At 33.5% G+C, this 22,639-nt stretch overlaps 1 protein-coding gene across 1 annotated transcript in view; it reads right to left on the bottom strand.

The window, feature by feature from the left end:
* The window catches only part of ROBO2 (roundabout guidance receptor 2), a 722,028-nt gene that overhangs the window by 62,558 nt on the left and 636,831 nt on the right, over positions 1 to 22,639 (bottom strand). The window contains exons 11-15 of the mRNA XM_070943636.1: positions 21,122 to 21,203; positions 19,841 to 20,006; positions 18,939 to 19,105; positions 16,584 to 16,705; positions 2,642 to 2,873 (exon numbers count right to left, since the gene is read on the bottom strand). Of these exons, the coding sequence (XP_070799737.1) occupies positions 2,642 to 2,873; positions 16,584 to 16,705; positions 18,939 to 19,105; positions 19,841 to 20,006; positions 21,122 to 21,203 (769 nt within the window). The remainder of the gene's footprint in view (positions 1 to 2,641; positions 2,874 to 16,583; positions 16,706 to 18,938; positions 19,106 to 19,840; positions 20,007 to 21,121; positions 21,204 to 22,639) is intronic.

The following is a 22,639-nucleotide window of genomic DNA, read 5'->3' as shown; positions in this document are numbered from 1 at the left end:
AAGATTAACCTACCTGCTATCCAAACAAAGTAGTTAATTAAGATGCAGACACAGGAATACAAATCATATTAATTAATGTGATTTGCATCCTTATTTGTATTCACCAATAAGTAACATCTAACAGTTCAACCTTGATCTGTACCATTATAGTAGTATAATAACAGTTATCTCAGTATAAATTAAAATACTTCCTTGGCAGGTGTTGCTGTTATTAAATGGACTTCAGTCATTTGAAAACTTTTTTCTCATTTCCCTTGCTACTGGTTTGTAGGTATTACCATGCCTACTTCTTGACAGGTCAATTATTCCATTGCTCAGCTCCTTTCCCCAGATATGAAAACGGCCAAATCACTACTCATCTTTTTCAGATGGAACAAAACAGAATTCCATTTGTTATTTTCACAGAGCCAGAGGCCAATTGTTTTAAAATCTTTAGGCAGGATAGGCTTCAGAGGAAGCATTTATTTTAAAATTTGATTTACTTGGAACTGGCAGAGCATTTTGAGATATCTGTTTTCCTGACAGAAATGTACATTCTAGTACTAAAATAGTAAGAATTTCGTAAAATATCTTCAAAATTGTTATTCAACGTTTTATATTAAAAGTACTTCCAAAAAACACATGGGTCATAGTATAAAATGGGCTGTTTATAAAAAGACTGCTCATTTTTTCTGAAAAATGAGCCATAAAAATCTTGGAGTTTTGCCTGCAAAATATAAATTGAAGATAATTACGAAGATAATGAAAGATTTTTTTTTTAATTTAACCAAAGTTGTTCCTTTTTGAAAAACATGTAAGTCTATAAATAGGGTACTATGCATATAGATATACTGCAAGCTTTTGTTTTTAAAAAAACAACACCTGACATTTAACTGTTGACAGTACAATTTGTTATAGTCTTTTGTGGTAATGAAGGAGACACTCAGAAGCAGAGTGGCTGAAGGTTAAATTAATATCACAACAGTTACAGACTGCGAGTGTAACATATCTATACATAGAGATTCCTAAAAATCTTTGCTCTACAATGATACGAGACTGCCTGCTTTACTCATCTGTAAAATAGCAGTTACAATAAAAATGGAGCAACTCTTCAAATAACATACAGTTTTAGAATAACAATTTTTTTTTTAAATGTAAGAGCTCATACAGCAAATAGAAGAAAATAAATACACATTTAAAACATAGTCTTCAATTTGTTTGATCATTATTAAGTTATATTTTTCTCTGCTTCTTGTGTAGGATTAGGTATGCTAGAACACACAGAGAAAGTGTATGTGTACAAATAGATCATAATCTGGAAGACATCCAGATTAGGATCTATTTGTACTCTGACATACAGATATCATCAGGATTACAAAGAGACTTTTCTTTTAAGAATTGGCATTCAAACTACTTTATCCAGATATTACAGCTGATACAATAGTTACAGATTTTGTGATGATAAAGAAATCTGTTGTTCTTTTAAGATGTAAGCAAAGAGTTAAGTGATCACTTTCTTATAAAAAAGGCAGCTAAGATAGAACAACTTAGAAAAAAAAAATAAAAAGAGGCAGTTGACAGTTGTACAAAGCAGAAAAGCAAGAAAAAACTAAAAGCAGACAACCAATATTTATAAAACAAAAGAAAAGAAAGACACTGATAATTTTTGTGACAAACTAAACAATTCTGTAAATAACCATGGAGCAGTACTTATTCTACCCTCTGCTATTTCTTCGCACAATATCATTAGTTTTTTTTAAAAAAGTATCTTTTCAGTAAATTAAACACAGAATATCCCCTTAACCCTTACCCAGTGTTAGATTGTCAAAGAACAGAGGAGGAAGGTAAAAATAACCATATATGCCCAAACCTTTTTATAGTATTTCTATGTTTATCATTTTGAGGTATTGTCTGCAAGAATTAAAAAATATTTATCACTGTCCAAAATTAACTAGGAATAAACTTCTGCTCAGATACACTTATTTATACTTCATTTTAAAACAATCTTAAGCATTATAGTGGTCATTATCATATTTGTATCACTGATACAAATATCTAAGAAATACTTTAATATCAATCTTGATTCTATTAATTAATTTTATTGCAATTCTTATTGTACTATTGTGTGAAAGGAACAAAATATTTTAATATTTATCCACACTTTTCATAATGATTGTTTAATCATGTATGTTAACCATTTTTTTATACAAATAATTGAAGCTTTTCTTCATAAAGAATTTTATCTACCCTGAATGAAGGCAATTATACGTGTCCCAGGATAATGTTGCAAGATCCAATCTGGGTCAGTCTACCCCTTTGACTGTTCTAGTTAAGCTGTTTGCTTGTTTTATTTTATTTTCCTGGGATCAAATGGCAGACGTGACACTCAAAAAAATATGTGTTCTCTCAACTCAAGCCTCCAAGGCTATCATAAAAAAATAAAGGACCCGTAAATAGGTACTGAGAGGTTGCTGAAGTGTAAAACCAAATACAGCTCTCTTTTAATATACTCACAAAGTTATCAGTGCCTGCTTTGTCTATTATAGATACACACTGTGAAGAAAATATTGTTTTTGCTTGTGCAAAACTTTATGATATTTGCAATAGCATATAACACTCAATAATTGCAAACATATAATTATTCTTTTCGTAATTTTCTTACCTTCCTCAGTGGTACGTGCAGATTTTAATTCACTGTCCATCCCTTGAAATTCATTGAAATATGGACGAACTTTGATATCATATGTGACCCCCTTTTTCAAACTGATAAGGATAGTACTCCGTTCTGTGGGGACATTGACTTCCACAGTCTGCCATGTAGAAGGGGAAGTCAGGCCTGATGTCTGTCGATACATAACTCTATAACCCTGAATGAACTGTGACTGGCGATCAACCTGAAATAAAATTAATAGAAATGGTCCTACCATAAGTGGAAGAAATAAATTTAACTCAGCTCCTCTGAGCTGTCATTCATACCGTGTTTTAAACTATATATTGTACTTCTTTCAGGTTCCTTATTAAGAAAAATGGTTGCTTTCTCATAACTGTGGTTCTCCAAATGATCATAAATATGGTCAACTTTCTTGTGCATGATCAACAGGAAAAATGCAACTAGGAATGTTTTATAACTGAGGACATGTGTGTGTGCGTGTGTGTGTGTTTGTGTGTATGTGTATAATGTGCCTCTACTGCTCATTTTCCTGCACTCTCATTTCACTACCCTCAATGCAACAGTCTGAAACTGTACCTGCCAGAATAAGTACATTATGAGAAAAGACAGTGAGTCATTGAAAAGGTGAGTCACTGAATTCACAAATCACCAATGGGGTCATGAAGCCCCAGAATTCCAGGCAAGCAATCCATTTTCTTTTTCATACATATAATAAAAAGCTTATCTTTCAATTGGGAAAACTTCTCTTCCAAAAGACATACAGTACCACCTTATGTTTAGGTAGTACAATTACTTATAAACTTATATCTATAATGGGACTTTGGGAACCATGAAATAATGAGTAAAGAAACCAGGAAGTATTGAGATAAAGAAATACATTTTAATACCATAGTTTTAGAACATAAAACCCATCTCAATGAGGAAAGCTAGAAAATTAGAAAAGAAAAAAATGTCAAAAACACTACTTAAACTCATGAGCATATTCCAAATGTATGATGGGTAATAATGGCACATACTGCAAAATTATATTTCAGATCACATTCAAATGAGGTGCAGTCAAAAAGTCATTAGAATCAATACTGACATTTATGAGTGTCTGTTATTTTTTGCTAGAGTGAAATCTGGAAATAGAATAAAAATTTTGAAAGGAAACTGATCATACAAAAAGGTTAAGATAACTTCTCTGATCACAAAGAAAGAAAAAATTGTGGTCAGTACAAAGGTGAATATGGTTGATGCTGTATTGATGCTGATCATAACTTGCATTCATTTCTGGTATGAGTCAAATTATCTTTTTTTCTAAATGCAACAGACCCTCCCATGTTAAAGTACAGTTCCTTGACAGTGTTTTACAGGTCTTTCAAAAGGCCCCAAATATATCGTGATATGTCTATGAAATCCAATATTTCCAAGGAAAAAGCTATAATTCTGTCAGAACTTGTGTGTGTGTGTGTGTGTGTGTGTGTGTACATTTACATTTAATTTTGTTAGAGGGAAGAAAGTGTGACAAGAAAGTGTGAACAATCATTGCCATAACGGGAATAATAAGAGCAGAAGTAATAAAATATTTGTAAAAGACAAATATTTGATAAGATCGTTAAAATTTATAATTATGCTTTTCAAAACTAATATGGTAAATCTTTTAAGAACTATACTAATCTTGTGTAATGGAATAATATATTTATATAGTAAATATAATATTTATGGCATCTAGGAATAAAAAGTGACAAAATAATGGAATTAGAAGTTTTTTATATGAATGAAAATCTAGCTGAGTGACAAAATGAAAAATGAAAAGATCCATATTTTGGCATCTTGAAGAAAGAATATAGCCATGCATTTTTGCCTGTGAAACTGGAAGACCAATATAAAGTTTACCAATGAAAATAACATTTAAAATTTGAATGAGAGGATAAAGTGGATGTCAAGACTGCTAAATAATGGTGACCAGGATTGAGAGCAGTGAGCATGGTGTTGGCCATTAAGACGTCTCTCTTATCTTTCCAGAAGAATGAATATCCTGTAGAAGTAAGTCATTCTCAAGATGAACTATATTAATGTACTTGTTGGGATGAATTACTAATTACCTGTAAATTCTGTGTGCGTAGACAAAAATCATAAACTTATACTGTTCAAAATCTGTAGAGAAGGTGGTTAAGATAAATGATTCCAGGTATAACTATTGCTCCCCCCCCCCATCTACTATAAAGAGTCAAGAGAGTGACCTGCAGTTAGAGGATTAGACAGGGCTAACAGGTTTGAAAGTTCAGTTTTGATAAAAGATTACAAAAGTATACTAATGCTATACTAATACTATTAATATTTAACACCATATACAGCCATAATCTGTAGCTAATTAAGAAATGGTGAGGGAGAAAATTGGTTGGATAAGAAACAGTAGACAGAACTCCTTTGCTCACAATAGAATACCTTATGCCACCAGGCTTGAAATGTTGGCTTGGACAACCTAGAACTACACTGCCTACGGTCTGATCTAAGCGTAGTACACAAAATTGTCTGTTACAATGTCCTACCTGTCAATGACTACTTCAGTTTCAACCGCAATAATACACGGGCAAACAATAGATACAAAGTCAAGGTAAACTGCTCTAAACTTGATTGCAGAAAATACGACTTCAGCAACAGAATGGTCAATGCCTGGAATGCACTACCTGACTGTTGTTACATCCTCAAACCCTCAAAACTTTAGCCTTAAACTATCTATCGTGGATCTCACCCCATTCCTAAGTGGTCTGTAGGGGGCGTGCATAAGTGCACCAGCATGACTAACGTCCCTGTCCTACTGTCCCCATTTATTCGTTCTCATTTCCTGTGTTCATGTCTTTCATTCTTCACAGCTTGCTGAGTTTATTAAAGCTTTTATATACTTATTTATTTACTGTTATATTGTTTTGGGCAATATCAAGAATAAACCCAGGGTTAGAGCTAAATCATCTTTCCAATGTCAGTTACCTCTATTAAAATCTCTTTATACTGTTCATTAACTTTTTCAGTAAAGAATCAAGTTCTTACAACAGGAAAAATACATACTAACAAGAAACTAAAACCAGATTTATGAGATCTAGGCATAAAAGCATTTAAACAAAACTGCCTTTGTTAAAAACCTTACAGCATATGTTACAATATTAAGTTTGCATTTTATAAACTTCTCTAGATACACTTTAAGCGAATTTATGCCTTGAAAGAAGGACATAATTCACAATAATAGCTTGTTAATACTGAAAGAATCAAGCTGTGTTTTTCAGAAGAACATTAAGCAGCTGCTTTCAAATGAAAGAGTCTGTAAATCAGGACAAATTGTTTTTATACACATTTGAGTTTCATTAATTAAATGTTTTATGGACATAAGAATCTATGAACCTGGCAGTTATTATAATGTACAATTCCTCTTCACATTATATTGCAATAGAGGTGTTAACATCAATGACACAATAATAAGAGTTACCTTTTACCCACATAGTATTTAGGTAATCAATGAAAGTTTGGAATTATGAAACATTCCTGTGATATATATTATATTTATTAAATTTCTATACCGCCCTTCTCCAAATAGGACTCAGGGCGGTGCACAGCCTAAGTAAAAACAAAGCATACAAAATTTAAAAAACAGTATTAAAATAATTAGATATTCTGGCCGTAAATTAAAACAACCCAATTTAAAACCAATTTAAAATTTAGCTCAAGCCAGCCCAGCTAGTTGAAATAAATAAGTTTTCAGGGCCCGACGAAAAATCCGGAGGTCTGTTATTATACGTAACTCCGGGGGAAGGTTATTCCAGAGGGTGGGCGCCGTCACAGAGAAGGCTCTCCCCCTGGGGGTCGCCAGCCGACATTGTCTGGCGGACGGCACCCTGAGGAGGCCCACTCTGTGCGAGCGTACTGGCCGGTGGGAGGCTATTGGTGGCAGTAGGCGGTCTCGTAAGTAGATAGAGCAATGTAAATTATTACCTTCAGGGTATTTATGCCTACTGTATTTTATTTGTGCATAAAGAGAGGTACAAATTTAAAGCTGGGAAATATAGTAGTATGATTTAAAATTATATCTGGCTTGCTTCTTAAATAGCTAAATTTCGGGAAACAATGATCAGCATTTGAGTAGCCTTTTATACATGAAATGATACAACAGTCTTCATATATAGAGTCAAACATTTTTGAAACTATATAAATTACAATGAGTAATTATAGTTATTCTACTAACTAAAGATGTGTTTGCCAATATAATTTCCCACAGAAATGTAAAAAACCCTACCACATAATCTAATTTTATATATTATTCTCAAGTAATTTGAGAATCTGAGAAAGAAACAAGATAAATATAAGCTTTTCTACCAGTGGTATATAAAGAAATAAAAGTGAAGTTTAATTGAAAGTAACCTGCCATGATGACCTGCAGTTTTCTGTACCAACCAAAGAATAATTAGACATGTATTTGCATCAAAACTCAAAGAATTGGAGCAGCAAGTGGTCACAGTTTGGCTGATGAAACAAGACAGCAGTTAATCTGATTTTAAAAAAAGAGCCATTACAAATAGAACTGACTGTACAAACTTCCAAAAAGAAAACAAACAAAACACCAAAGCAATGGAGGAGAAAAACAAATAGAAGCAATAAATTCTGCCCCCTGGAAGCAAACAAACAAACAAACAAACAAACAAACAAACAAACAAACAAATATTCAAGCCCTTATAGAAGAAATAGGCTTTAAGGCTTCAGGAGATGTAGTAACATTGCAAAACTGGTTAACAGAATGGTAGACCCACTAAAGCGCAGAGTGGTTTGTAAGTATGTCCTGCAAAATATAAAGAAGAATGTGATTACTATTGTGGGAAAGCAAAATAAATGTATGATGACAGGACCATCTGCTCATAAACCACACTCTCTTCGAGTTGCCAGGATCCTGGCAACAGAACAACCTTCAAAATGCATCACATCTATTGATATTCCTTCCCATTTATATATAGAGAGACAAGAATTACTGTGAACAACATCTACAACTGTATTATCATGAATCTTGAGCATTTACAAAGTAAGATATAAGACTGGGATAGTTCAAGTAATCCTTCTTGTCTAGTAAGAGTACCATAAAAACGAAACAAGAATATTTCAAGCGAATTACAAATGGTTGTGCAAATAGTGTCAGCAGAATAAAATTGTTTTTGAGATTACAGTTTGAACTACCTAGAGTGCTGGCATGAGAAGAATAGACCTCAGAAGAAATGGTAAAAATATTTTAGAGCTTTAAAATGAATTTTGTGGGGATTGGAAACCAAAAATTTAATCGCTAGTTAAATAATTATGTGCTGTTTAAAGGAGTGACATATGGAAACATTGTATTACTAGGCTCATTAAATCACTCAATGAAAAATCAGAAAGAACTTTGGCTCATGAAGCAAAAATAAAGCTGAGCCTAGTCAAACATTTATTTTAAAAACCTAATAAACTCAGAGCAATAGATTTCTAAGTAAAATGCTGTGCTAATGATGAGAAAAAGAACTGCAAATATGTGAAAGCTCCTAAAAATGAGACACTAAAAGTATAATAGTGAACAATTACAATGAGGGAAAAATGATAGCAGAAGATGGCAATAAGGCCATAATAAAGGTTGATGAAGAGCAACACATTTAGAAGTAGGAAAAAGGAAAAGGACACCAAGGAAAAGTACATAATATCAGAAGAGCTAAAGTTCAGATTGACTGAATTTTGCAAAATATGCTAAAATATAGTAAAATATAGTAAAATAGAATTTGTATATTGGCTTCCCCATTAGGACAGCAACATGACAACAAAAATAGAAGTAAAATGACTTCACCATTATTTTGGTTCAATCTTCTACAAAATGGAGAACATATTGATGACCTTGGAGAACATATAAGATCTCTTCCTTAAGAAACTAACCCTCAGTTTAATCATCTCTGAGGGACATGGGTTATTAAGAAGTGAGATAGATAGACAAATAAATAAATAAAAATTTTGTAGAACGATCACTCAATCTTCAAGCTTAGGATGGTTGATGAGAAATTAGTAGGACTCCAGTTAAAAAGAATCTGGATAATATGGATCATTAGTAACCCTTCCAATCTACAGTCATGCCTGTTATAGTATTGGTTTTGTAGATGATATGTGTCAAAATTTAAAAGGCTTTCATTCACCAATCCTTACTTAGTTTGATCTTGGTTGCATTCAATATCACAAATTCTGATATCCTTCAGGAACAACTGAAGAGTTTAGAGGGAAAGGCACTGTTTCACCTTCTCAATGCCACTTTCTATTTGAGCAAGGTGACTCCTTCCCTCTCTTTTTAGAAAATAATTCTGAACTTTTGCCCATAGGGTTCATAGTGGAAGGTACACATTAATCAGAAGCAATTGATTCAGGAAGTTCATCTTATTCAGAAGACAAGTGATTTTTTTTTTAAATTATAATTTAAATATTTATTGACATAAGTCTTTATTCTATTGTGAAATATCTAGAATCACAAAGGCAGTATGGAAACTAATTTATAATTAATTCATTATATCCTGATTTGTTCCCTGATTTTCAGTCTTTTCTACTTTACTGCTCTCTAGACAGTAAAAATGTAGTAAAACAACCCCTTACTACGTGCATCACAGTGTTCCACCACAATAGAAGGCGCTAATTGTATACATGTCGTTGTTCCGCCAAAGCCTGAGTCTTGTAATTAAACTCTGCTTGCATTTTCCTCTTCAAGTCACATTATAGTCCAAGAATCTATTTTCAGGACCAGAAATAAAAAAGATTATGAGAAACAATCTAATTTCCAAAACATATCCTCTCCAGTTTTCTCATTTCTCCTTGCCAAATATTTGTCACAAATATTTATTGTCTGGTTTGACACTCAAGGGATAAAACAAACAAGATAGAACCCCGCCCCCCCCCCCCCTTATTAGTACTAGTACTCCCAGGTACTACACACTTTTGTGACAACACAGACTGAGGAATTTAAAGGGAATGAAAAGAAGTTTCAAAAAGTGAGTTTGGAATGATATAATTGTAGTGCCAAAGAGGAAAAAAAAAGTAACAAATTCCTTTTTGACATTCTCCATAAAGTTAGCACAACAACTTAGCCAGCAATATTTTGTATTGTTCTTTATAAACTATTGCTGGGCATCCAGATTTTAGAATATCCTGATTTAGCTATTCCAATGCATACATGTATGTGAGATGGGATTTACATGAGATATAAATTTAATAAAATAATAAAATACTATTTCCCTTAATGCCCTTTTATACTGGTATCTTGTTGTAGGCAAGTATTTTAATTTATTTATTATTAATCAAATTTAAATAGCTGTCCATTTTACCAGAAATGATATAAGTCAGAGGTTTGCAACGTGACAAACTGACACGTTTCATTATTTGACCTCCTCCAATACTGACCTTTATGGCAAATGCCCATAATCTTATATTTTGGAAGAAAAGTAGAATTTCAGATTAGCTCTCTTTGGAAACTTTTTGCAAAGATCTATAAGACAATGGATGAGAAGTGAAACGTCTTCAAAGAAAAAACAAGAAAGTCCAGTTGCCTCTTGAAAAAAACATATTTGGGATAACTATGACCTGGATGCAAACATACACATCCTTCTATATCCCATCTTTGTTCTGGAACTCAAGGCACATTCATAGTGTTCCATCCTCCTATATTTCTTAACAATAACCTTTTTCCCCCCAACTGCTTGCTGCTGTGACACTGAGAGTAGATGAGTCCTTCCTTCAGTTATCAGAGATCAGGCATATTGGGACCCATCCTATCCCTCAGGGGAGACCACATTATGCCAGGGGTGAAATGCTCCTGGTTCAGTCCGGTTCTCCCAAACCAGTAGCAAAAAAGGCTACTGGTTCACTGAACCGGTAGTAAAAAATGTAAAAAAAAAATATCTCCGACGATCAGCTGAGCGACACGCGATTTTTTTTTTTTTTTTTTTTTTTACTTTTTAAGCATTTTTTTTCTACTAATTATCTGGAAGTGGAAAGTTTGCATGAGGTTCAACCTCTTCGTTTTAACATATGCAATTTCTATATGAGAGATATAGAAGTTGTTGCCCTGATGGGTAACACATTGATTTAAGCCAGAGGGAAAAAAGCCTCCTATACGGAACATGCATGCTCTTAAAGAAAAAACAAAAAGAAGTTGGGAGAATCCAGGATGAGGGGATGATTCTACTATAATACAATTCTGCTAGGTTTTTATTGAAGCTGATATTGATGGACCACCACATGGCTTAGGCCTGGGGTACTTGCAGGACCATCTTCTGCCATCCTCCCATCGTCCTGTGCACTCTCACAGAGCGGGCCTCCTCAGGGTGCCGTCAGTCAGACAATGTCGGCTGGCGGCCCCCAGGGGGAAAGCGTTCTCTGTGGGAACGCCGACCCTCTGGAACGGTTTGCCCACAGGGCTTAGGACAGCCCCCGATCTCCTCTCCTTCTGCCGCAAACTGAAGACGTGGCTTTTTCATCAAATGGACTGACTCGTTGAGGGGGGGCGGTTTACATTGTAATAATTTTAATTAATTTTAATTGGATTTCAATTTATATTTAATTCATATTGTTGAATTTTTATCTTGTAAGCCGCCTTGAGTCCTTCGGGAGAAGGGCGGCATATAAACTGCAATAAAATAAATAAAAAATAAAATAAATATATTGGACTTGATGGGGTTGGACTTGATGACCTGCAGGGTCCCTTCCAACTCTGTTAATCTGTTATTTGACCTCTCAGAGTGGATTCAGGTATATCATGTAAAGAGATGCATCCCAAAACTAATCACATTAAACATTGAAGGCTGAGTGAGGGATACATAGTGTTCTTTCTTTAGAAATTTTGACTGTATGTAATGAAAGATTGAATCTTCTTATAATACATAACTGAGTTCCATAAAGCAATTTTCTCAGAATGTTATTCTTAAACCAGCTTGCAAATTTTATAATTATGGCTACCCATTTCTGTCCTCAATGAATTAATTATTCTATTAAATTTATTTTGTAAAACAAATTGATGTAGCAGTATAGACTGTCCAATATATGCCAGTCAGACACATATAAAACATGTATTTTTTTATTTCACATATTGTTTCTGGCAAACTGAATACAGGATGAAGGACACAGGACAGCCAAAAAGCATCACTAACAATGCTCAGCATGAAAATATAACTATCATTATATTTTATTGGATAGAGGTTGTAGTGGAAAATTGATCTCAAAGTTATAAATGCTTTTCCAAGTGTTTGTTACTCTATCAATGGATGAAGTTATAAAGAAAACATAAATTATAGCTTGCAACCCAAGTATTGTATTTCTTTCAGTTAAATATAGTATACTTGAAATATATCTAAAAACAATCTGCTTACCAGTTTACTGAAACTAACACTTGCAGCAAATAATAAAATGTGCTGCAGTAAGAACCCTAGAAAGCAGTTTACCAATTGTCTTATAGGTGTCATCATAATTAATTAATTTTGCAAATTTCGATGATCACCCATCTAAATTTGGGTACAAATTCTGGGTGAACAAAATGATATAAATACAAAATCACAATAAACAAATGGAACCCATTAAAAAAACTATGCTAGACCCCTCATTAATCTGTCTAACAACATAAAAAAAGATGTCATGCTTGGGTTTAACTAACACCCTGGCCTGAATCCCTGGGGAAAGGCCAGCAGGGTCAAGACTATTCAATTGCCATTAGAATCTTGGCTGGAAAGTTGTAACATAAGAGAAACACCATAATAGAAAAAGAAAACCAAAATCCAGGCAATGTCTGAGAAAAAACATATTCTGGATGATTGTATAAATTATGTTACAATTATAAAACAGTGAACAGTGAAAAAAGGATCTATGCAATATCCATTTATATTACATTAAAAAAAGAGAAGTTCAAAACACCAAAGAAAACTACAGCATTAAATCCAGCTACAGAAAACAATAAAATGATGCCCAGCATTAAAATATACTGTAATTCACCCAATTGGGACTCTATACATCCCGATGTAAAAATCTGAAGAAATAGCCAGATCTTGACTGCTCTCTGAAGGCCTTCAAGGTTAGGGTCAAACGATTGGGGCAAAAGGTAGTGTCTGCTATGAACATCTCTGATGTCTTTTAAATCCAGATCTGGAATGTGTCCTTCCTGTTAAAGCACATGAGATGGGCAGATATCCTAGGGCGCAGATACTCCTGACACACAGGGCTTTATTAGTTATAATGACCAGATGACTGCAAGGAATATAAATCCTTCCATCCTTCATCATTCAGTCAGAACTGAAGAAGCTTCTTGGATGAGAAGCAAAATGTCTTCAAGGGAAAAAAAAGCCCAATTACCTTTAGAAAATACACTAACTGAAGTTTTTGAATAGTCTTCAAGGGCAACTTCTTCTAGAACTCCATACAATAATCTAATTCAGAGATGATTAAGGCATGAAAAATTGCAAGCTGAGTCCCATGAATGGGTTCAATCGAGTTGCAAAATGAAATTGTGCAAACACACCCTGCAATGGCTGCCACCTGCTGTCTCAGAAGGAGTTATATGTGCCTAAATTATATAAGGATAAATGTAAAGGATTCCCCTATCCAGTTGTGTCCAACTGTAGGGGCACTGTTCATCTCAGTTTCTTAGCCGAGGGAGTCAGCATTGTCCAAAGATACTTACATAGTCATGGGCCAATAAACCGCTAAGTGGGCAGGAGCTGGGGCAAATAATGAGAGCTCAGCCCTTCGTATGGCGCTTGGGTCTTGAATATGAGCTTGGTGTCAGTTTTGGAAGACAGTTTGGGTCTTGAATATCCCTGTTAAAGCACATGAGATAGGCAGATATCCTAGGGCAGAGATGCTCCTTTCCAGTTGTCTTTAACCACTGAGCCATCATGCTCCTCTTGTATTGTATACTGAATCCAAATGTAATACAACCTCATTCAGACTAAAGGATGACATCTCTCCAGTGGAATGCAAAACCCACAATTACTTGATTTTGGTAGGATTGAGCCAAACCCTATTATTTCCCATTCAGACTAACACTGCCTCCAAACATTGAAACAGAACTTCACTTGTGCATTCAAAATCAAATATGTACAACCTCATGTCAACAAATGACCTTTCCTTGTGGCTTCATGTATATATTAAAGAAAAGAGGAGACAGACCATTTGAAAAATAGGAGTCAAGGATTAGACTGCTCTCCTCCACCAACATTGACTGGAAATGCCCTGAAGGAACAGGGCTCTCAATTGCGAAGCCTGTAGTAAGGTCCAGAAAGGTATCATATTGATAGAATTGAATGCTGTCAACAAGTCAATGATACAGTATCAAGATCCACCATAGGTTACCTACAAGTAGAACCAAATCTACTTTAAATATGTATCTTAGCCTCAAACCTAATTAGTGTTCTGACCCAGTTTTAGCAGAAACAAGAAGCAGACTCCTTGTCCCGAAAAACCCATATTTATTATCTCCTGTGAATTAATGACATTCACACACTGAAAAGTCCAGGCAATAATCCTTCAAAGAGTTAACTGCAGTAACAGACTTTATCAGTTCCTTGAGATAATTGCCAGGCCTGCCGCAAAACTGTAAATTAAGTTTTGGCAAGCAGTACCTGAGGCATGAAACACGATGAGCCAAATTTTCTGAAATCCGAACAGTTGTCTCCTACAACCACCACTCCCATTTCCTTCTATTTAATCCCCAACTGGGAGGGACCATTCAGTGTCCACATGTGCCTTGCTTCCCGAGTTGACTCCTTGTTCTCAGTTGTTCTCCTCTCCTAACAGCTGTTGTGACCTAGGCTTACTGAGGCTTACACAACAACAGCTCTGCGCATATGCAAATCTGAAACAGGCCCCAGTTGTTCTTCCTCCCCACCTATCTCAGCTTCTGAAGGCAGCTGTCTCTCTGGTGGCTGGGAAATGTTGGACGGTCCTGGCTCTATCTCTGCTTCTGATGCAGAGCATCCATTAGAGCCTTCCTCAGACTCCAGAACTGGCCCAAGTTCTTCCCCAACCTCCTCATCATCCGAGTCTACCGCCAGTTCTGCTGGCAGCTGGTGGATCATAACAATTAGAAGGAGTTCAGATGATCCAATTTATAAGAGGTCCAGGAAGAGGAGGAGGGGGAAAAAACCCTAATTTTTTGTTTCCTGTATCAAAATCATATAAAAAACAAACTCTGTATAATTAAGATCTAAAGACTGAATATGAATGAATAAAATAGCAAAACTTCTGTGTAAGAAGAAGAAAAATCTTTTAATAGGATTAAATTTTTTTTTTTTTGGTTTTTCACAAGAATGAAATGATTCCTGGGTATCAAAAAAGATGGCTGAAATCTGATGTACTAATGTTTCTTCTCTTGAATAATGTTTTTAACATTATTAAATATTTTTCATTTTAGGGGATTCTCCTTAGTAAAATTAGAAAAAATATAACATGAGACATTTTATCTCTCTATGCCGTTATATATATAATATTGGTCATAATTAGTTTTTTATTTCTCACACAAATCTGAATAACTTCAGTACAGTGAGAAACAGAAAGTTTTCAGACATCTTTCACTTTTGTCAATTTTGTTATGTTGCAGCCCAATTCTACAGTTGTTGAAATTCATTTGAACATTTGTTCAAATTAACAAATGTTCATTTGTTGAAATTAATAAGAAATTCATTTTCTTATTAATCTACCCTTAGTACCCCATAATGACAAAGTGGAAACAGATTTTTAGAAATGTCTGTAAATACTTTCTTAATGCACTGTTACTAGTAAGGTCTTATCAAATGCATGAAAAGAAGGAACTGGAACATGGTGATCAGATTCAGTATTTATCCTATAATTTTGAAATGCTTGAAAAATATTGAGCTACTCTAATTTGAAGAAAAAAAATTACTGAATGGGTTATTCAAAATAATATATATGTATGTATGTATGTATGTATGTATGTATGTATGTATGTATATATATATATATATATATATATATATATATATATATATATATATATATATCTTTTCTCATAATCAAGATTTCCCATCAAATGCTCTTCTAAGCAAAAGCTCTTCTTTTACTGCTCTAGCTAATCATCATTTTTACTATAATCATCTACTTTTACTATGCTTCACGCAGTCGTTTGTCAATATGGATTGCAACTTAACTTACTGTTGACATAATATACACCAAAAGAAGAAAATGCATCTCAGTAGAAATGAGACCATTACCATGCAGGCAAATATTATAAGTATGCACCATTTATAGAGAAAGACAGCACATGTGCAGACATACATCTAAATTTTACATGAAAAGAAGCATATACACGAATCAAAAGTTACCATGTTACCATAAATTATTCATAAAGAAATAAAATCCTTATCAGAAAAATTATTCCCAACATGTAATCTACTTTTCAATTTCTAATAAAACAGAATTGCAAACAATGAAAGGTCACATATAATTGTTAGCATGTATCAAATAATGCACAATTATTAAGAAATTCAGCTCATGGGCTATAAATTAAACTATCTACTTTTTTATAATAAAATACTATTCTTTTTTCCCCTAAACCAATGAATAGGAAATATGCAGCAAAACAATATATATATTTTCAGATGATTTCCAAGGACATAAAGTAAAAGAGAATAGAAAGTAGGAGTGGTAAGTATTTGTTTGTCAGCAGTCAGAATGCCAAAAGTATTTTCTGCCATCTGCCAAACCAACTTTCTAAAAATAAAATGAATTCTCAGAGAATGCCATTCAAGATCCTAAAACAGACTTCTAGTCAAGAGAAAACCCATAGAGTTTATTTGTAAATAAATATGCAGTAAATATTAAAGTATCATAGTAACAGTCCAATTACTGATTAGAATAAGGAAAAAATTAAGAACAATCAGACATTTTACTATATTTTTTTCAAATGTCTTACCGTCCAGGTCACTTGAATTGTGGTAGGGGTAAGCACAACAGGATTATGTAGTCGTACAATTACATCACCAAGCTCTTTTTGGACTTGTCTGTGATCCACACCTTGTGCTGGTGGACTGATATCTGCCAGGTCAAACATATCGGTGTGCATCAATAAGTTATTATCTTACTAAGGAGAGTCAATTAAATCAATTTATTATGATGACTGAAAGCATAATAACCTTCACTTAAATGATTTTACTGAAATTAGTTTATTGTCAAACAATGTAGTAGTCGGATTGGATTCTGGTCCGGATAGAACACTTATGATTTATATAGTAGCAGTATTTTTATAAGATATAAATTTATTTTAATAAACATATTTTTCAAATAGTATTGAAATGTCCACTGAGGAAACAGCAGCATCATTATAAAAGAAAGCCTCCATTCCCTACTCCCTGCAGTCAGTCAGCCAGATACTATTGCGAACAGTTTGAAAGCCACCAAGAGGCCTATAAGTGTCATGAGATGTACACCAGTTCAACTTAAATTCTAAAACAAGAAATCCTAAAGTGCGATCAATGTAATCTCAGTCCCATACCAAGACCTGAATCCTTACTGAACAGTGTCCAGATATCCAGCTTTTTCTAAGATGTTGTGAGACATTTCTAACCTCTAAATACAGTGGTACCTTGGTATTCATTGTTAATTGGTTCCGGGAGGCGCAATGAGTACCAAAAATGATGAGTACCAAATAATTTTTTCCCATTAGGAATATTGTAGCGAGTCACAGGACCGCCGGCATTGACAAGTTCTAGCTTGTGCATGAATATCTAACAAACTATGAGTATTGGGACAAAATTTTCACATCAAAATGCATTGAGTATCAAATTTGATGAGTTTAAAGCAGTTGAGTACCAAGATATAACTGTATAACAACATAAGGATCTCAAATAATTATATGCAAATGTGGATCTCCAGGTGTTTGTTAACTTCTATAATTGATTAGTTACTCTTCAGTTATGGCAACTAAACTCGAATACACATGTGATACAACCATTGTACAATGTTCTTGTGTTCCTGTAACAATACTCTGCACAAACATAGCATAAATATTTTACCGAATGATTATTGGTAGTAGTGCTATCCAGATAGTAGCTATACGGTTTCAGAAGTTACAATAAAATATATTTCAACTTAGATAGACTGATATGAATACATACATACACACACTCACACACATGTATGTATGTATGTATATGTTCGTATGTGTGTGTGTGTATATATATATATATATACACACACACACACACATACGAACATATACATACATACATACGTGTGTGTGTGTGTGTGTGTGTGTGTGTGTGTGTATATATGAAAATATTTAAAAATTAATAGAAATTTTTGAACTGATCAGGCAGATTTAAATTTCTAAGAATTGCAAATAAGGAATATTCCTTTCAGGAGGATATTGATAAAAGTGTTATCTATCAGTATAAATGTTTTTCCATATGATATTATGCTTAGGTTACTTGTGTCGCCAAATCATATGGGTCAACATATGGAGCCACAGTCAACTGTGTGTTAGCTTATATTTCACTTCTTTAAAAATAATGTATTTATTAGATTAGTTTCAAAGGGCTGCATCACACTGACAATGATTTGAGCAAAGCAATGCTTTAAAGCTGCTTTAGAATATTTAGAAATATTCCTTTTTTCAAGTTTTATTTTTTGGTCATAAATGTATATGGGTCCTATCTAACAAAATGAAATTCAATGTAGAGAAAAATCTTATACTTAGGCAAGAAAAATCAAAAGTACACATATAGACTGGGAGAAACCAGGCTTAATAGCAGTAACTGTGAGAGGGATCTTGGGAGTCTTAGTGGACAACCAATTAAATATGAACCAACAGTGTACAGCGACAGCCAAAAAAGCCAATGCACTCCTAAATTGCATTAACAGAGGGATACAGTCAAGATCAAGTGAGGTACTAATACCACTCTATAAAGCCTTAGTAAGGAGAGATTCAACCTGGAAATAAGGAGAAATTTTCTGACAGTGTGAACAATTAACCAGTGGAACAGCTTGCCTTCAGAAGTTGTGGGAGCTTCATCACTGGAAACTTTCAAGAAGAGACTGGACTGCCATCTGTCAAAAATGGTGTAGGGTCTGCTTGGACAAGGGGTTGGACTAGATGACCTTCAAGGTCCCTTCCAACTTTGTTAGTCTGTATCTGTATACACTACTGTGTACACCTATTATATACTGTATACAGTCCAGGCGTATACATTCACATATAATATTTCTGCATTTGCATATGCATATTATAATTAACTTCAAATAGGCTGCCTGAGAAATAAATTCAAGTTACCTTGGGTTCGGACAGGATCTGACATGATGCTGGGATCACTCAACCCTTGTGAATTGATAGCTCTCACCATAAACAGGTAGATGGTATTTGGACGGAGTCCTCTCACAGTGTAAGGAATTGTTCTAACATGATTAGCCACTGTTTGCCAGCTATTGCTCACCAACTGGCTGAAATGAAAATGAATTGGAATACTATAGCTAAAATCACATACCTTAAAAAATGGTCAAGGATATGTTTCTATCTGCTGTTAAAGACAAATAAAGACATCATAAAATGTGCTATCAAGACCAACAGAAACTATGATAGATTCTAAATCAATTAAAAGCACAAAACTCCTAACATATGATTGATTATGTAGCATCACATTGTTGTTAACTCTTAATGATCATATAGACTGATTGCTTCATGATGACCTCTCCCTAATCTGGTCCTTCAATCATAGAAAAGTCCATCTTGGTAGATCTTATCAGGTAACACAAGAAGATTAGGTAAACAGGAGATAGCTCTTTCTATATTCAGTCCACATCATCAATAAATAAATTTAAAAGAATTAAAAAAAGATAAGTGATTATTGAGGTATCAGTCCCATATTTAGCTCCAACACTAGATTTGATTGATACTGGCAAAGAATACTGAAAAATGTTTATAGCAAGCCCCCTATTTATTCTTCATCCATTATCAACATGTTGGTAAAATACATTTTAAATATTTTTATAAGTTTTATTCTTATAAACTCATGAAAAGTTTAAATCAAGTGTTTGAAACATTTTAAAACTATGTAAAACAAAATATAATTTAATTACATTAAAAGCACCCATGATTTTTCTGACATTAGCTAAAATTTTGGAATGAATTTTGTTCAAAAATGCAAAGGATCATGACAGTAATACGTTTTAACCTACCTAAAAGCCTCAATGATATATGCACTTGTTGGTAAGTTCCCAGGTGTGCCTGGCTGCCACGACAAGGTGACACTGTTCTTAGTGACATCAGTGACCTGAGGCTTGGATGGTGGTCCAGGAAGATCATTTAAATCATAATTTTTGCTAACTGCTGCTCCCCCAAATTCTATAGAATGCAAATTGGTTATATTTTACATATTTATAGTTGTTTACTAAAGAATGATTTAAATATCTATTTTAAATAAATTTGTAGTTATATAAATGCTTTAAACAGATGCACAACATATTAAAAATAAGTACTTTTGAGGTATAAATATATTTTGAGGTATATATATTTTATCATTTCATTTCATTATCATTCAATATAGTAACAAGTGAAGCAAGAGAGAAAGAAAAAGATATTCCAATTACTTCTGTTTATAGTAACATTTTTCTCCTATAATGAGAGATTCAGCTAAATTAGGGGTAAAAAACATGTTTAAAACAATATTTTATCCTTCTACGCTTGTCTGGGGATATCAGGATTAAAACAGCTCTTAGATGGATGGGACTAACTTTCTTGATCCATCATTTTCCTGTTCTTTGGGTAGATCTTAAAGGGGAAAGCATCAACTATTCATAATAGGAAAATGGAACTGATTAGAGGATAGACTTTATATGTTTTACTGAACATGAAGCATTTTGCCCTTAAACCATCTCCCTTCAAACTTCCCCAAAATGAAAAAATATGGATGCACCAGCTTATACTGCAAAATGATTTTACATGTGTGTAATGATGTGAAATAAATTCAGTGACTTACGCATTTGCATTAGATATTGTGATATTAGTATATAACTGCATCTTTGGGAGTGATGACATAATCCCACATATATTGCTATGTTGATGTCACTTTGGTCTGTTATGGACACCATTGTCTCTGGACTTAATATTTCCTTCCGTGCATACAGTTTTTAGGAGGGACAAATATGAAGTTTCTCAATATACTGAAGGGCCACAATGGCTATTATAGACAGTGCTTTTAGCTTGCTGACCTGTCTATGGAGTTCTGAATTAACTTTTGCCAATACAATGGCTTCTACCACTGGGTCTTGAAGCTAGAAAGCTAGAGGGGGAGTAGAAAATGGGAAAGTTTCATTATATGTGTAGAAGGCTTGCGCAATATTAAATTTTGCACTTAACAAAAATCTTTAATAAGAATCAGTGATAATGTATTGAATGTCCTGATTTCGGTTGTAGTACATTTTCGTTTTGGTTTTCTGTATTATATAGGTACAACTTACCTGAAACATCCAGCACAGCACTCCAAGATGTTTCCCCACTTGAACTTGTGGCAACACAAGTGTATGTGCCCATGTCAGATATCTAAAGACATGGAAATAAGAAATACCAATCCTTTACTTAAAATATTCATTTAATTTTTTAAATATTTTTGTTGTGAACTAAGACGGAAGTATGTTTCAGAATTGTTATAAAGTGGAATACAATATTTCACAAAAAAGAATTATGCATTTCATTTAGTAAATTGAAATAGTTCCTTAATTTTATTTGACATATTTTCATATTTCTATCCCAAGTTATGTTCCACATAACTACTATCACTAGCTTAAAGTTACAAATTTAAAGGGGAAATAATATAATACTTTTTTTGAAATAAAATATAATTAAGAAAGAGAGCAGTAAAAGTGTAGACATCTACATCTGCTTTCTAATTGGTGGGAAACCATAACTATTCAAGTACATTGTTAATCTAGGTCCATATAACAAACACATTCATTTCCTTTAAGTCTGTGAGAGCAAATTGTTCATTCAAATAATTGTATTTCTGAATTATATAATTGCTTTTGTACATGATTATTTAATCAAATCTATAGGCCACCTCAGCTGAAGTTGCAACTGGGGGCTTATGGTACTGTCTATAGCATATTCCTCAGTGTATGCATTCGATATAAATTATAAACCAATTAAACAGAATATGTATGTATATATGTGTCCTAAACTGGATGGATGGATGGACAGATGGACAGACAGACAATCTTCCACTGCAATAATATAAATTTGGTAAAATTATCTTCCCTAAAAGATTGAATTTAATCGTATTATCTCTATACAAGATTTGTTTAATCTAACATTTTATACTTATTCCTTCAAAATCAAAAGTGGTAAGTAACAGCATTATTCTAGCAAGGAAACTATTTGGCTTCTCTCTGAAGGCTTTTCAGTTCTATAGTAATGTGGAACTAATACTGCAAAACTTGCCATATGTATATGTAGAAGAAGAGATGACATAATGCTGCCTTTATGTTTAGGTCACATGTGCTGTTATTGATTTGTTGTTTAGTTGTTGCTTCTCAGTTGCTTGATTCACTTTTTATCACCTAATCCTATATTACTAAGGAGTTCAAGGAAATGTTTTATTGAAATATTATATTTAAATATTAAAAAACTTTTACTTAAAGTTCATATTTCAATATTTGTGCTATCTTCATTATGGAAAAATATAATGTAAAAATCTGTATTTTCATCAACTTACTACATTTGAGGTAAGTCTTGATTTACAAAATATAAAAGAAATAGTAATGCTAAATAAAATAGTGTAGGTAGAACAATAAAGGCAAGAAATATAACTCAAGTTAATTTATACCATTTCATAGTTCTCTACATACAATTTCATAGTTATTTATAATTGCTCCTACTGTGTTCATATATTGATTCATATTTACTGCATTTGGTTCTTCATGCCTCTCTTCTTTCAAATATTTATCTTATGATTCAGATCTTTGTCTTTCTGAGCTATAAAT

Source organism: Pituophis catenifer, unplaced genomic scaffold (genome assembly GCF_029215685.1).
Source record: "Pituophis catenifer annectens isolate HBS135680 unplaced genomic scaffold, rPitCat1.0.hap2 SCAF_4, whole genome shotgun sequence".
NCBI lineage: Eukaryota > Metazoa > Chordata > Lepidosauria > Squamata > Colubridae > Pituophis > Pituophis catenifer.
The sequence above is the reverse complement of the archived record's forward strand: the minus strand, read 5'-3'. Positions and strand labels throughout refer to the sequence as shown.